This window comes from Tyto alba, unplaced genomic scaffold (genome assembly GCF_018691265.1).
Source record: "Tyto alba isolate M040663 unplaced genomic scaffold, T.alba_DEE_v4.0 Super-Scaffold_16, whole genome shotgun sequence".
Lineage (NCBI taxonomy): Eukaryota > Metazoa > Chordata > Aves > Strigiformes > Tytonidae > Tyto > Tyto alba.
Genome location: NW_024881278.1, coordinates 16,341,777 through 16,359,137, shown reverse-complemented (window position 1 = coordinate 16,359,137; position 17,361 = coordinate 16,341,777). Strand labels below are relative to the sequence as shown.

The window sequence follows — 17,361 nt, the reverse complement described above, 5'->3', positions numbered from 1 at the left end:
TTAAAAAATCCAGGGATTGGTAGAATTAACAGGTTAATATATCACTTCTCTACATACGTCTAATTTAATAAACTTTTTTACAAAATCTCGTGCATTCCTCACTCTTATGGATAAGCAGTAAAAACTGTCTAATTCCCATAAATCTTGAATAAAATTTTATAATTAAACTTCTCTGTGAAATTTAGTATCAAGCAATAATAAAAACAATCTGAGCATCACTCCATACTTGCAACATTTCTCCTCTTCTGAAAACTCCCAGAGAGGCCTTTCAATACACTGTCTACATGCACTCTACATATTTATAAAAGCAGTTTCCTACATCCTCTTAAACACGTTCAGTAGTTGCCCTGGTTCTGACAATTCTGTGAAAAAAAGAGTACACCTTGGTTTTATCTCATGCTGCTTGATCAAGTTAAAAGCAGGACTCTCCTTGCTGACTGCTCCAAGCCAAGGTACTTCCAATCGCACTGACTTGCAATACAAGAAAATTATGAGAGTAAAGTGAGAACCTTTGGATGTTTAGCCACTTCTTTCATCTCCTCTTGAGCTTCAGGAATAGTTACTGGGACCACTGCATCTTTCAGTAAAGCAATGTACCGAGGTGCTACTGGGTCTATAACCTACAGAAAACAAATGAGGTAGATCATGAATATATGACATTGGCAGAGAAATAAGATGTATAAAACAACAACCACCAAAAAGGAATATTAACTGGTATTCTTTATGTTACTGCGCTTTCTTATATTTGCTTTAATATCACTTTAAGCCAAAGCTACAGCAAAGTGAGAAGACAGTGGTAATATTTCACAGTTTCCCATCTTTACTGAAATACTTTGAGTAAAAACTATGAATTGGGTATGAATGACACCAGAAGAAACCAAAATTATGAGCTAATGCCTCACAAGGAAGACAGCAAAATGTACTTTGATATAGTTTTACTATGAGCATAGGTTACTACATCTGGACCACTTTCTCTGAATTGAAAGCAATAATTTATCAGACTAGTTTGTTCTTTTTCCAGCAGCACAAGATCTGATCCCATACTCATTTTCCAGGTCAGTACTCCAGCAGAATTGGGGACAGACCTGGCTATAGAGGAAGCATCAACTAAGTCTGCAATTTTAATACAGACGCATTAGATACTATAATAAGGCAACACCATAACATTGACTTCATCAGGATTTCTACAACACAAGTTTGTCAAGAAAAAAATACCAGTAAAATGTCTTCCTGTATTTTTATTGCCCATCTTCAAATTCAACTGATGCGTTTTTTCACAGCATTTTTCATACCTGAAATACTGGTTTGTCAAACTGCTCAGAGGCACTTAAAAACAATTCGAGTACAACAGTTGTCTAGGTCCAAAAGGGGTATCAGAGATCTACCAGTTCAACTGGAAACCGACACAAAGGAAAACACCTGCTTTTATTTGTATAAAGTGATTTTTTTCTCCTTAGTTTATTCCTGCTCAACGGAAAAACTATATGGGAATTTTAGAAAAAAACATTTAGCATCTAATAACTTGGCATAAGCAAGTAAGGTGATATGAAGATATAATTTTAAGAAGTCACACATTTGTAGGTACATAGTTACTGAAGTCACACTCCTAAATGTTAGACACACACTTTAAAAATGGACTTGTGTATGTATCTCAAAATACAGGTGTATTATATGATTTAATATAATTTTGATAATAACATTGTAAAACCTGGTCATTTAGTTACCAGGCTCTTTATTTTACTCATTAAAACTCACAAGCCTTCCTCAGATGACAGGTGTTAAAATCTCACTAGCTTAATTACGGGATAACATATAAGGTAAGAGCTCTCACACTGATGAAGTCTTTGAGCTCAGAACTACCTGCACGCAACCAATTGTTTTTGCTTATATTGCAGATTGCAAACTATCTGCACAGATACATGTAAATAAACTGGGCTAATAAATATGATGCTGTCCAAGGAGTTGAGTCAGATGTTTAAAGAAACTCAGTTTAATAGCCAATTCAAAAAATGAGCCCTGACAGTCCATTGTGGATTTTTCCCCAAAATCCAATTCTTAGTCATAAATATATTTATGCAGCAACAGAAAGAACCAATTCATAAACCTTTGTGTATGTAGCAGACCAAATGCAAAATACATGAAGACACAAGACACAAGACATGCCAGACAAGCAAAAACTACTTAAACAGGTCTGGGTACTACCTAAGCAAAACCAAGCAGGAATCCCAATGCAAAATAACAGGTGTTTCCACAATCACACAATATATGCAACCAGCATTATAACAATTCGCCTTATTATAGTGTCCAAGCATCCGCTGCCAAAAAGCAACTAACCATGTCAAGATGCAATATTCCTTATTTGACATTCAGTCAGAAACATTAGCAGTGCTGGCTTTATCTACATAGGCAGTATATGCAGTGCATTAGTCCTTTTGCCACAGAAAGGAAAAGCAGCGAACATGAATCAAATTGAGTAGGATTTGTGTTCAACAAATAAGCCAAACCAGAAATGGGCAGCCTTTTAAAACTAGGAATAATGCATTTTTCAGTGGGTTTGTAGAGCTCCTGTTATATAAGCAAATGTGACTGTGCTATGAAGCTGCAAAATGATTGCTTATGCTGTGTATGCTTACAGCACTGTAAGCTATATGCTAAGGTAAAAAGCATTAAGTAATACCTTCTTACAGATAGCTCGCAGCTTGAAAGCAGAAAAATGAAATGCAGTTTTCATATCAGATTTACAGCAAGTATCATTATCTTTCCCTGTACTACTAAGCAAGGCAAGTAAGTATTGTATAGAAGAATCAATAGGATTAGTGCTAGTTCAGGTTAGAAAGGGGGGGACATTCCATTTTCCTGAAAGTGTGCCAAATGATGCAACATACTGCAACTGCTACTTGTTGTGATAAGCACTCCAACAAACACTGGATTCTCTACATATCCCAGAAAGAGGACATCAGGAGTAGCATCAAATTCAAGTAAACACATACCTTTTTGTTAAAGGACCAAATTTTATCCCACTCCATATTCACAACAGATCGAGAAGAGCCCTGGGGAAAAAAACAAACAAACAAACAAACAAAAATCACACACACACACAAAAAAAAAAAAAAAAAAACAACCACAAAACAACAAAACAACACCACCACATTAATATAAATATCCTAGCTAGACTCATTTAAAACAAAGTCTTTTAAAGATTACAAACCCTCTATGGTCTGCATTCATCAAAACAGTTTAGAGAGGCATCTTGAGCTTGCAATATAAACACTTTTTAAAGTAAAAAAAAACCTGCTACCCCATTTTGCCAGGACCTGCTCACAGGTGTTAATACTGTGGAAGCAGTACACATGAAAGCAGCAAACCTTCAAAATAAGAAATCTCCAAGTGACAAGTACGTTAACTGAAACTTCACAAAAAATTGTCCTTACCAAGTGAGTTTCAAAGAATCAGAAGAGAACACCCACCTGAGCTGCAATAAACTGTTTTAGCCCTTCAACTGTCATGCCTCTTCTTAGGACACCACGCACAGTGGGAAATCTTGGGTCATCCCTAGTAGAAAAAGACATTTCATCAGTGTCACATGCTAAGGTCTACCTATTAGTTACATGTATCAATATCTTTACTAATACTGCCACACATGAAAGGCACAGCTTCAGTGTATTTTGCTTGCATGAAGTAAGAGCTAGATGAGAAAGACCTAACTGAAAAGACTGAGCTCTTATCCATACAAAATGTATGGTACAGATTTTCTTCTACTTCATCCCAGGAAGGAAAGACATCTCTTGGTATAGTGGCTTTTTTCCCCTATCTGTTTGAACTTATATCTCTCAAAAACTGGCAAGGCAAAAGTTATGTCCCTATCACATTACCTCCTTTTCAATAACACCTGAATAACAGAACCTGAAACAACAGGGCTTCGCTCTTTCTTGGTCAAGAGAAACCAGAAAGAGATGAATGACAATGACAACGTTATCCCTCAATAACACACGTGATAGAATTTTATGATTTTATCTTCTTATGCAGGAAATAAAAAAGCCTAGTCTGAAATGTAAAACGTATGTTAGTGCGAACATGTATCCAACCTTCCTGAGGACCTAATGCAGAGGCTTAGGAAGGGAGAGGTCATCATAGGACCAGCTACACCTCTAGGAAAAAAAAAAAAAAAAAATAAAACAACAGAAAAAAAAGGAAGGGGGAAGGAAAATAAAAAATTCAAAAATAATATAATTTTGGCTCTGGTAGAATGACTCCATGCATAAGCTAGGAATCTAGGTTTCCAACGCAATCAGAGAACAAAACCAACAACAACAACAAAATAAATACTTGGCACACCTAAGCAAGGCAACCAGGCAACCTAGGAAGTTGTATAAAATGATGCTCCCATAGGCTGAGCACAGGATCACCTAAAACCAGCCCAGGAAAAATACTACAAGCAGTTTTCTGACTTAGCATTATCCATGGATTTCTTCAGAATCCTGTACTATGAGGAGGGGATTTCAAACGGCCCATTGTGGGAATGAACAAAGAAGCATCTCTAGACTTAGAACTACTTGCAGAAGTGTAAATCCACACACAGCTCACACTTTTTAGGAAAATACTTAGGCCACTAGGCCACCGAGCATGATCTCCAGAAATCTGGGTAACATGAAAAGAATACAAAGAAGTGGAGGGACAGCAGGCAGGAGGGAAGTAGGACAGATTTGCCTGTATGGCTAGATAGGACCAGAAGTTCTTCAATTCAGGCACCCTTCTGGCATTGCTCAGGAATGTATCTGATGACTCAGAGTAGAAAACATGTAAGCAGCACCCGTAGCAAGAGCCAGAGTCTAAAAATAAGCTACCTCATGTTTATTACAGGATATGAATATGTATGTACACAGTTACTGTAGAGTAGTAAACAGACACATTGTACATGCAGAAGCCACTGTAATTAATCTCTGTTCTTAAATATTGTTTAAATATTAATTCATGCTGCGTTGATGTCTAAGCACTGTCCAAAACAGAATGCATGCATCAGTCATGAGTATCATAAGGAACAATGCTGAACTACGACCACGTAACATACCATCCATCCACAAGTCCTTCGTTGACAAACCATGTAAGCTTTCTCTTAGAGAGCACAGTGTTGTTGAGGTTTAGCCGGCTATACTCCCATATATATGGTTTCCTTATGCCTAGTGCCTCAATGATCCAGTAGAATTGTTCATCTCTGTCATGGTATTCAGTTGTTCTCAGTGCATGTGTGACACCTTCAATACTGTCAACAATGGGGCAGGCAAAGTCATATGTGGGATAAACCCTGAGAATAAAAGACCTTCAATTAGCAGGGCAGAACAAAGTACTTTCCTCACGTGTAAACATTTAAACCAAGCATAATTTCTATTTATATATTATAAATATTTACCATCTATGATCCTGAAAACTTTCACATCAAGACTGAAATAGCACATACACAATAAATTGCCCATAAAAAGATCCAGAGGGCCAATACATTTTTAAGCAAGTCTTCAAGAAATTAACTGATTTTAGCCTTAATATTCAAAACCAAAAAGTCCCACACTGCCACTGTTCTTTTCAAACACATAAAATGCTGACTTATAGGGTTTTTTTTCCCTAAATATCAAAAAGAATCATTAGTTGACTGAATAATGAGCAAAGCTTTCATGTTGAAAAACAAACCCTTATCCACAGACATAGCTTTAACTATTATACACACATTAAATCAATGTTTCCAAAAAGGGAGTTGTATAGCTGCAAACAGAGGTTTCAGATAAGCACCAGACCCTAGCCTTGGACAATTGCGTAGGCTTACTTCAATGCACAAGGTAGTAATTCTTCATTCTGCACAAAGGCAGCAGTTGCTGTGAAAATGGAAGCAGCCACTCAGGTAAGCAGATCAAGGATGTTTTGCAGCAATATAAAATTGCAGCAGTGTAAAATTGCCATGGTTCTGTTTAAGCTCCAAGAGTGAAAGCAAACAGCTTTGTTGTCCAAGATACAGCCATTAAGTCTTAATTCATGTTTTGATTCAAGTTTCTTCACTGAAATACAATGTATTTCTGGACTGAAACGGAAATAATATTCACTGCTGACCATGATGGCCAACTCACAGGTTTAAAAAGTCATTTGCTAAAGTTTCAAAAAGTCAAGAGACTCATTACATAGTCTGACTGAAAAACGCTACCAGGTTCCAAGTATTAAAAGAAATTTACTAAGGAATGGGAAATGCCCTGAGAAGATCACAGGCCACACAAAGGGGAAGTGGACATACTTGTAGGTACTTCCAGTACGTGGGTGAGGCTGGTTTTTACAACGATAAAGAGTTGGATCCCTCATACATCCATTGTTACTATTCATATCTATTTTTGCTCGTAGACAACAAGTTTGTCCATATTCTGTTCCCTTTTTCATTTCTTCCCACATTTGTAGGTTCTTATTAACACCTAAGAACAACAAAAATAAAACATTTTCTAAAGTATTATGAAGTTGATACAGAACCACATTTTATTACTATAGTTACAAAAAGCAATGTCACACCCCCTACTTCAGATTCTGGAATTCATTTTCACACATTTTACATTTAAAATTTTTTTGAAGTGGTAATGAATGGTGATGAATTCATACATATACGAGTTTACTGCACCTTTCTAAATGTACACTTATTCCAGCCTTGTAAAACAAAGCCATAAACACTTCTGAGTTCCTATAGGGACCTTAGAGATACGCAATTAGTAATCTCATCCATCTTTGTTAATAAAAAAATCAAGTTTTGATGCCAAATCCAAAAGACAAGAAAGCAAGATGGAAGTTTAAAATATCTTACAGTTATTTCTGTGTTTAGATTCCATCCTTTGCTCACGCTCTGCTTTCATTTGTTCTGCAGGGGTATCATCCACATATGCCTTCCCTTCTTGAATGAGCTTCTCAGCATATTTCATTATTGTTTCAAAGTGATCTGAGGTATATGTAAATTGGTCTGGTTTGATGTGCAGCATTGCAACATCTTCAAGAATAACCTGCAAAGTGTGAAATTGTATGCTGTAATATTCAGGAAAGTTAGTTTTATTAAAACTCTATCCTCTTTATGCCAGATGTGGTGTTTTTAATGCTCCATTGTCTAGGAAGGAATAATATGACATGCATGAAAGGAAAGAGAGGCAGGCACTTATCATTTGTTCACACCTTATAATTATACGAGATCATACTTAAACAACTTCAAGATAGAGGCAGGACAAGAAAAGGAGATGAAAGGTGAAACAAATTACTTGTTACAGACTAACTAGTATTTATACAATGAAAGCAACAGTGTATTGCAAGAGTTGCATACCCATGCACCGTAAAATAAACATTGGAGATAGGGCAGGAATAAGCTACTAGTAAAAGGGCTTTAAGCTTTTTAAGATAGAGATGATGGAAATTTCTTCCAAGCATAAGACTTAAGTGTAATACTGATACCATAAAAATATAGTGCAAAAGAAGTGTGCAGGAGGAAATCTGCATGTCATTTACCTCTGAATTATCTATAGTAAATGGATTTCCCTGCTCTCTTATCATACCTTTTCAAAGTCTTCTTTCTCTTTTTCTGGATTTGTGTCATCAAATCTCATAATAAGTTTTCCTTTAAAGTTAACTTGGTAGTGCTGATTTAGCAGGGCAGCTTTGGCATGACCAATATGCAGATATCTAAAAAGGAAATAAAAAACATATACACCAGTACTACTTCAACTCCCTTTTTTTTTTTTTTGGTAAAGGAAGGAGAAAGAATGAGAAGCAATACTTAAGTCTAATAAAAGAAAACCAACCCAGCATATTTGTTGAAATACTATAAGTAACTAACTCTGTAAATTAGAATGTCACTATGGTGCCTTGGTTTGAGCCTGGTCAGCAGCCAAACATATACAGATAGGACTGCAATTATCTCCAGTTTTACAGACTAGCTCAAACCAACTGTTGATGATAATCAGCAGTAGCTACCAGATAATCTGAACCTACCACATCCAGAAGAGTGGAATTTTTTGAGATGGTGGTTGCTGTGTACTTAACATAAGTGAAAGTTACTGCCAGTTTAAACTAAAACAGAAAAAAAACAAATCCACAAAACGAAAATAACTTAAAAAAAAAAAATTAAAAATATAGGTGTCCCTAAAGAATGGTGTTTTAAGTAAAACACCAGAAATAAGACACTAAAAGCTACTAAGGTAATGCAAAAACAGTATGTGTTATACACATACATGCACATAATGCATAACTTATGACATCTGAGCAACAGTTTATACTGGACTAATAGAGTAAGAAACACTACTACAGAAGTCACATGATGCTGAACAGCCACTTTAATGAAGAAATGCAATCATGGAAATTTTACAGCTCATCAGGCAATTCTAAAAAGAAACTGAAAAGTAAAAGCTGGCTGAAAATTCTGTTTATTAAACTGGCTCATCACATCTCCACTGTGTGGTGTTGTGTTTTGGGATTACGTCCAACCCAGACCCCAAGGCCAAAGGCCTCCATTACACGTCTGGTGTCAGGCTTCCTGACGGGAGGCTATCCCACACATCCTTCCCTTCTCAAACCTAAGCTTCCTTGAAAAGCACTATGAGTCCTTTCACCCAACTCACAAAGACTGTATATACACATCATAGCTCCTGTCAGTGCACACGCCTCCATTATCTATGCAAATGCCATCCTTCTGCTTCTCCTCATCCCACTGCTGAGCAGCACCATGTCACCTGCTGGCAACTAACCTCCCTATTCCAAATTCAGGCAACAGTGCAATGAGGCATAGAGGAGAAGTAAACACATAGCTCTAACATAGATGTGGACAAAGCTGTAAATACTCTTTTGGCTTAAAAATCTTGTCTGATAAGCTTATCAACATCCTCAACAAAGCATGCTTTTTTTTTTTTTGAAAGAAAAAACACAAATAGAACCTTCTCAAAGTATTTGTTTCTTACCCACTTGCTTCAGGAGGAAACCTTACAATGACCTTTCCCATCTCTGCACCAGGAAGTTCAACAAACTTCCCAACATCCGCTTTCTTTTCTGTTGCCTTAAAAATCAGAGACATAATTACAGATTGCATTAGCTGTATAATCAGATATAAAACTCTAGACAATAGCTTCTGTACCAAGGTCTCCTTTCAAACCAGACCATAAAAAGCTGCCATATTGAACACCAAATTCATCTCTTCACTTCCATGTTATTCATAGTACAAGATTAATTCTGGAGTTTTAAGTTATTCTGTCTTCAAATTTGATCCAGGACTGAAAAATCCCACCAAGTTGTTTAATTTATTCCACAGAAGAAAACAGTTGCTAGCCAAATTTTTATATCTTAGAGTTCCTAACCTGAGTGTGATCACCAAATTCAATCAATCAAAGACTGCAATTTTTGCAGGTCTATCAGGATCTCAAAATCCTCTTTAGAAAAACAAACAATATATCTAAAGAGCAGCACTGATTAAGAGGTGCCATTTTTACATGATTCCATTTAAGCACTGGACTACACCACTCATGCCTTTCTAAATATGGAAGTGACAGGTTTATCTTTAAACAAGTTTACAAAAGTCTGATTTACTGTACAATTGGTTCCTTCTAACTTTTAATTCCCTAACTTAAAAAACAAATAAATTTGTCTCAAAGTGTATTCACACAAATAAAGCTACTCTCTTCACAGGATCTGAGTAAATCTTACCATTTTAACATTCGGTGTACCAGAAGCCCACTTGGCTCCTACTGACTGAAAAGCACGCTGCACCTCAAGAAAGCCATACCATCGCTTTGCATGGACAGGAGCTTTGTTTTGCTGTATTTGCTCTTGCCATATGTTATTATCTGTTAGAAAAAACAATTTTTCAAGTTATTAAATTACAAAAATGGAATGATTACCAACAGTAATTTTTAAGAAAAGATTATGACATTAAAAAAAAAAATCTACTTATGCTCTCTTCCAAAAAGACATTTAGTCATGGGGACACAAGTCATTCTAAAGCAAATTAAATAAACAAACTGCCTCCAAACCTAAAACATACTGCAATCTCTCTTGAATTCATCAAAGCAGAAGGTGGGGGGAACTGGGGAACATACATTTTTCTTTGTATCACCCACCTCAAAATTAATAACAACATCTTTTTCAAGACAGAAATATAGTATATCCATCTAGCGTGTCTAGATTTGATGTTTTCTAACCTTTATCACAAGTGAAGCACATGTCAATACTACACTTTATTTTTGAGGGTCTGTATTCCCACAATCTAATTTTCAAGGAACACAACTCACTAGAAAGATTCTGATGGGGAAAGGCGAAAAAAAAAAAAAAAAAAAAAAAAATGAAATAAGCATACACTCCCTTGACACTTCTTGCAAGAGCAGCAACTTTGAAAAAACACCGAAAGATGTTAGCTTTTAATCTTGAATATGCATTTTACTTTCAAGAGGAATTTGGTTATACTGAATGGTAAATTGACACCTAGCAACTTTAGACATGCATCTAAGAATACAAAAACCAAACCCATGAAAACACATAATCAAAGCTTCTTTTAACCTCCAATGGGTATTTTACAGAATAGCATGTACCTCATTTAATAATACAAACTAAACACCAAAGAAATTCCCTCTATTGAGATAATGTCATGGAAAGGTCTATATATCTAATTTTACTCTGTATTACAAAATAATTTCAGTATTTAATCCAAATTTTTGGGCCACAGCAGATTTTCATATTTATGCAACCGGTAAGAAGAAGCTGCTCTTACAGGTTACACAAAAAGAGTTAAAAAAATTCCCATCTATAATTGCATTCTATACATTTCCAAATATAACAATCTAAAAAGGGTTTCCTAAACTAAACTATTCACATCACTAGCAACACACAGGCCAAAGCAGTATGTACAACAGCATACAGTCTGGCATACAGTTAAAAGTTGCTGCTATCATCCACAAAAAGGGAAATTTGAGGACTCCTGGTATATACTGATTGTAAGGCACTGAAAGCAAGAACATATGCTGATACCTTTTAGTACAGCCCAGACACACAAGTCTGCAAGACTCAGAGAGTTTCCAACCAAGTACGTTCTTAAAGACAGACAGTGGTTGAGCTCTTGGACTGCTGAAAGAAACTGGCTGGCAGTAGATAACTTTGTAGCACTAAACTCTAGCCAGTGGTCAACCTAGTTTTAAGAGACAAAAGATAGTCAGTTACTAAAAGAATGAGAAAGAAGCTTGTTAAAAAACTGATGTAACATACAATCCATTTAATAGTGGAACAGAAAATATTAACTGGAACATTAGCATTAAATATATTAGACAATAGATCTTAATATATGCTTAAAGAATATTTAACAGAATTATACTAAATGATTAAATTTAATTTCTTCCTTCGGGATGTATTCAAACTGCTGAAAATACTGACTTTACTGAAGTTATTTCCATTGGTAAAAATAATCAGTTCTTAGGTACTTATTTATTGCACATAGTACATAATAATTTCATAATCCTTCAACTATTTAGATGCAACATTTGTGACCTACTTGATCTTCCTGGTACTGCTCCTGGATAAGTACAGAATTTTCTACTCAGTCTCTATCTTCTCTGTCTCATCTTCTTTTAGATTTGAAGAAATCAAATCCCTCCCCAACCTCATTTCCCTACCCCCTCTCCTGCAAAACAGTCTTCTCCCATAAAAGGAAATATATCTTGGTACATAAACAAAAAATATTAATAATCAGGCCCTTGGTTAATTAAGTAGCCCTGTCTATAAACTGAATCCCTCAATCCTGTAAGAGACTAAGTATCTCTTTTAGCCCCCTGTCCCTATTTCATGTATAACGGTTCTGTAAACTGTATCAGGAATCCTTCCAATATTCGAGCCAACGTGGCAGGCACAGATGTAATTACACCACCACAGAATTCAGTTCAGTCATTTGCAGTTATGATCCAAAATATTTGCACCACAAATGCAGCTGTCACTATACTTCTTGAAGTACAACTTTCACTTCAAGAAGTAAAAAAGAAATAAAAGAAACATCAGAAATACTGGTATTGAAAGTGTGTCTGCAGATGTCTCAGGGCTTAATTTACAAACAAGGTTTTTAGTCAGAAAGTTTAAATAGCCACAAGATAACCTACAACTTTTTAAATGCCTTACAAGCTATATACTAAGACAACACTTCCCTTGAGACCAGATATAAGGGCCAAAGAGTGATTACTACCAGCTTCAAGTACCTGTAGAAAAGAGTTGAATCAAGTCCTTTAGTCCCTCCCCAAATTTCAGAGAAAATAAATTTCAATTTATCTGTTTCAGCTACCAACTTAAAATTCAGCATATGATTATTCTGAGCTAGACTCAGGGAGAACTTTCTCTCATTTCATATGATATCCGTAGTTCCTAATAACTTTTTGTAATCTGTGTAAGCAAAGAAGATCAGAAAAGTTCCCTTTTCAGCACAAAAAATCTCTAATGCCCTCATGGTACCACTAGGGAATCATTACAGAATACAGAACTTTGCATGAGGGAACAGTCCATCTATATGGCGATGCCTCACCACATTTCACTTGAAAGAAACTGGGGTCAGGATTTTGTCCGTCATATGCAGCAAAAACTAATTCAGTATTTTCATGTCTTACACTGAAGTGTTAAAAGGTAGCAACTGATGGTAACAGAACTGAGGAAAGCAAATAGGGGAAAATTGAAGCTATCACCTTTCAACCTGAATTATCTTAGTGAACTGTCAGGTTATGAGTTGCTGTTGCAGGGGTAGGGAAGGGCAACCTTTTCAAAGCTCAGATTTATGACTCTTCTTTATAAGAAGGAGCAAGCTTAAGAAAACAAAACCCTCAGCATCTCACATAGTTGGAACCTCAGTCTAAAAATAAAATGCAGAACAATAGCCACAAGTTCCAAAAAAACCCAAAACAAAACAAAAAAACCCCAAACTTTGATCACAGGCCAAGAGAGGAGAAAAAGGAAAAGAAAAAAAAAAAAGAAACAGAAAACAAAACAACAAAAAAAGGAGAGGCATGATTCCTTCTCACCTCAGTGTGTTCCAACAGATTTGAACCATATAACCCAGCAGAACCAGCAACTCTAGCCAGATAACGAGCTATTGAATTCACATCAGTAAATGAAACATGCCTAAAAAAAAAAGAGAGGCAAGACAAATGTGTATTAAATTACTACTTCCAGTTCAATTTTAATTGTACAGACATAGCTGAAACATGTGTACAGCAAACACAAAATAATTTCTGGGTGAACCAGCAGGTACCAGAATGGAAAAAAAAAATCTAGCAAAAGAATATCAGTCCTTGCTTTTTTATCACCAGATGGAACAATAAGCTTCTAACCATGAAACAATTTTCTTTAGATAGACAGAAATTAAGAAAATAAAACTGATTATTCTTTCAAATAATAAAACTCTCTCCACATCTGACAGAATGCAGAAGTATAATCCGAGCTACACAGTCTCCAGAATATAAGGAGCTAAATCAACATTTGTTTTCTTACAAGATGGATGACTTTGCAGAGGATTCTTAGAGAATCTACAGAGGAATCAAGAGGTGTCCACCATGGTTTTAAGGGCTACCACCAGAGGGAAAAAACCTGTTCACTGGTTACTCACTCTACTCAATTCACACTTCATAGAGACTATCCCCTGTAGAATAAACCTGCCTGTCTGTATTTCTGTTTTTTTACCTAGTCTTCTCCAGATAAAAGACTAATTTGAATTTGTTTTTCCCATTCTGCTGTTGAAAAGTCTCAATAGATCTAGAGCCAAAAGATCTTCCAAAAAGCATACTTTTTTTTCTGTGTTTTAATCTCCCTTTTCTACCTAAAACAGTATTACAAAAACCTGCATACTGTCAGAAATTTAGCTTCAAATTCATCTAAGATAAATGTAAACATTTTCATCAATATTTACTAGAGAGCTTTGCAAGAAAGATGCATCACAACCATCAATTCTCCAGATAATACTCATCTCCACAGTCTCGCATAGGTGTAGATTAGAAAATTAGAGCTCCAATTGCTTTTAAACAAGCACTGACATCAACAAAAAGAGTTCCTGTCAGTGTTCTGTTCCACTCAATTTAACGGACTGAATGGTACACTTCAATTTGTCTAAACAAGGTTTTATTCCTGTTTTGAGATTATTCCGTACTTCCTGTTACACCTACTATGTCCTTTATAAAATTATAATAAGTTAGCCCTCAAAAAGGCTTGCAAAAATCAAAGTTCTGAAAAAGATACAGAAGACTTCTTGGTATATTAACAATTATGATGAGTCCCATTTTTAGCACAAATGGATCAGCCAGTATCATTAACTGCACTAAAACCTAAATAACATAGTTCATTTGTAGGTTTTTTTGCTTCTAGGACCCAGTATACAGAACATGCATAGAATATAACAAAAAACAAAAGCCACAGTGGGGGGGCTTAACATACACAAGGTATGTCCTACTATAATTTCACACTGCTATCAGATTTTAATGAAGCTTTTTCAAACTGGGAAAAACAGAACATTTCTAATACATTTGCATCTACAGAAAGCACGTAAAATGCATTTTTACTTTTTTCAGTGGTTCATACTAAAACAAGTAACCCTTGAATACTCAAGCAAAACCTAATATATGAAATGTGACAATGTTACTCTAAGTAAAACCTTACTTGTGCTTAGAAAATTGTTTATATTCTTTGGGGAAAAAAAAGAACTACTTCCACCCAAACATAGTGATAATTGGTCTCCTTTCTTTGAAAACTGTTACAAAATGTTAAGGCTGCTCTTTGCAGCTAGTGCCTGATAACTCCCGGGGTAATTAAGGAAGAATAAAAAGGAACAATGTAATGTTACAGGCAAAGAGTAAGTGTCTCTGGAAAGTGACATGAAATCCCACATTGTTAAATACCAGGGCAAACAGTCAAGAAGTAGACCATGGGAGAAGGAAAAAAACAAACAAAAAAACCCAAACAAACACAAAACAAAACACAGAGAATCTCCAATTCTCATAAATCATTATTTGATTAATTTGTAAAAAGCATAGCAGAATGGTTCTGTGGAGATGTTAGATACAACTGCAGAGCAGTAATGCTACTCTGAAGTATCCATGTGCTCACCATACAGAATGGCAAAGTTGTACTGCGGTTCGTTACCTGGTAAGACACAGGTATACTAAAACACCCCATAAAGCCATCAGCATTTAGCAGAGTGGTTTCTTTAAGTGTTATCACCACATGAAGTTTTGAAGCTAAGGTTTCAAAAATAACCTGTAAGATCAAAGTTAGCATCTCAAATTAGTGATAAACTTCTCGGCTAACTAGCTGACAGCTAACTTGCAGCTAGTTAGCTGAAAAGTTTGTCACCAGATTTTAACCACACTTCAGAATATAACCTAGAAAAATAGCAAATAAAATGTCCTCTCTTGAACAAGTGAAGTCATTAGAACTAATGGGTTGCTGAAAAAAAAAAATAAAAAAATCAGTCTGAAATATCCCAAGCAAATTTCAAGTCATGCCAAAATAAGATGGCTTCAGCAGAACTGATGCCATGAAATCCATTTAACAAAAGCATTAGTTGAGATATGAGTTCAGCTGATGCTTCTCAAGTTACAGATACACTTTTAACAGACTTTAAAATAGAGAATCAATTTTTTAAAATGATTGTACAACCGAGCAAGAGAAAATTAATGCAATATTGAGGTTTGGAATAACTTCTTAAAGTTCTTAATCCAATGCCAGGGATGAGAGGACAATAACACACAAAAAATTCCATCTGCTGGAACCATGATTCTATATATCATCCACATGTGGCCAAAGTGCAGACAAAGAGCTTTTGCTTTCCATTTCTGACAATTCCCATTACAGCTAAAATTAGTGGTTTTGCAATGCAGTGGGAAGAAGGCATGGTAATATAAAATTACTTAATAAAATAAAATCTTACTTCAAAGTAGAGGATATAAATTTATATTATTCTAAGAGCGCCTCTATGCGTCACAGGAGTGTAGATCTTTTGGTGTACATATACACACACACTGATTAAACTGTGAAAGGAAAATGAAACCAAAATCTGACTAAGGCTACTTAAGGAGAAAACTCTCTCATAGAACTAAAAAATATGCAGATAATTCTCTTATGTAAGCAGTATCCCACATGTGCATAACCCACACTGAAAATTATTAGTGCTGTACCAATTAAGTCCCAATACAACATGCCACATTTCTCTTGCTTCAATTCAAATATCACAAATTCAATGCCATCACTAGACAGAGCAAAAGACAACAGGTAAAAATCACAGATTACAGTAAGTAAAGAACTCATATCTAAGTTCAAGTCTAACGTTTTAACCAGAAGCAATATTTGCAACCAATAAAACAAACATTATGACTGAAGACTGTGAATCATTCTGTGTTTTGATTTTTTGCAGAAATACATACACAGTGACAAGCTCTTTCTCTAAGGTTAGAAGACAGTGGAAAAGCTCAGTCACTGTTAATTTATCAGGATCAAGTCAGGATCTCCACAACACCACATAAAAATACTACATTGTTTTTATAACCATTCTACAGACATGCAGGAATACCAATTTATGATGCATTGGTGGTTTTAACAGCATCTTCTACTGAAATAGCTTACAAAATTATTTGTCAGATAATCCATGAACAATAGATTTCTCCCTGTTCTTTCAAAAAACAATCAGTATTCAAAAACTACACTTATGATCACCAATTCCAAACTCATCATAGTGTTAATATACTTTCAGTTAGGACTGCAATGTTTATGGGTCAAAATACGCTCCTTACTGGAGACACTAGGCATCAGATATTTCTACCAGTACATCAGTGGTACTTAAGATATCAGGATATCTCCTCTTGATATATCCATATATCTTAGCTGCTGTGGAATCTAAGCTGACAATGCAGCTTCCTAAAACTAACAGCATTAGTCCTGCATTTCTGATATGCATATGATCCTACTGAGATCATAAAAACCACCTTCATGTCCCAAATTTGAAGATATTTATTCCAATGGCATATTTTTAGAAGGACAGACAATGGATTTCTACAAAAACGTCCAAGATTCTTTCTACAGGATGCATATGGATACACTGGACAGCATGGCATAGTGAATTAGCACCCTTCTGAGATAATATCATGCCTTCGCTTATATGCAGCAGTGAGCCCAAAATAATGCCATATAAACCTTTAAAATTCATTCTTCCACATATGTACGAGTCCAAAGAATCCTGTATATCAATCTTGCCTAATATAAAATGGCCCTGCTTTTGATAATCCATGGCACCTCAAAAAGGCAAATACCTAAACAATAAAGTGACTGTTACAGCATAAGCAATTAGACACAAGTGGATGCAAA

The 17,361-nt window shown here is 35.6% G+C and overlaps 1 protein-coding gene across 6 annotated transcripts in view; it reads right to left on the bottom strand.

Moving 5' to 3' along the window:
- EPRS1 (glutamyl-prolyl-tRNA synthetase 1) overlaps positions 1–17,361 on the bottom strand; it is a 41,575-nt gene that overhangs the window by 21,151 nt on the left and 3,063 nt on the right. For 3 of the 6 annotated variants that reach the window (XM_042789644.1, XM_042789646.1, XM_042789648.1), the window contains exons 3-14: positions 13,035–13,134; positions 11,014–11,170; positions 9,697–9,836; positions 8,958–9,052; positions 7,560–7,686; positions 6,827–7,019; positions 6,275–6,446; positions 5,069–5,302; positions 3,468–3,552; positions 2,991–3,050; positions 2,678–2,698; positions 510–620 (exon numbers count right to left, since the gene is read on the bottom strand). In XM_042789644.1, coding sequence (XP_042645578.1) covers positions 510–620; positions 2,678–2,698; positions 2,991–3,050; positions 3,468–3,552; positions 5,069–5,302; positions 6,275–6,446; positions 6,827–7,019; positions 7,560–7,686; positions 8,958–9,052; positions 9,697–9,836; positions 11,014–11,170; positions 13,035–13,134 — 1,495 coding nt within the window. The remainder of the gene's footprint in view (positions 1–509; positions 621–2,677; positions 2,699–2,990; positions 3,051–3,467; positions 3,553–5,068; positions 5,303–6,274; positions 6,447–6,826; positions 7,020–7,559; positions 7,687–8,957; positions 9,053–9,696; positions 9,837–11,013; positions 11,171–13,034; positions 13,135–17,361) is intronic. The other 3 variants (XM_042789645.1, XM_042789647.1, XM_042789649.1) reach the window with 1 other exon arrangement.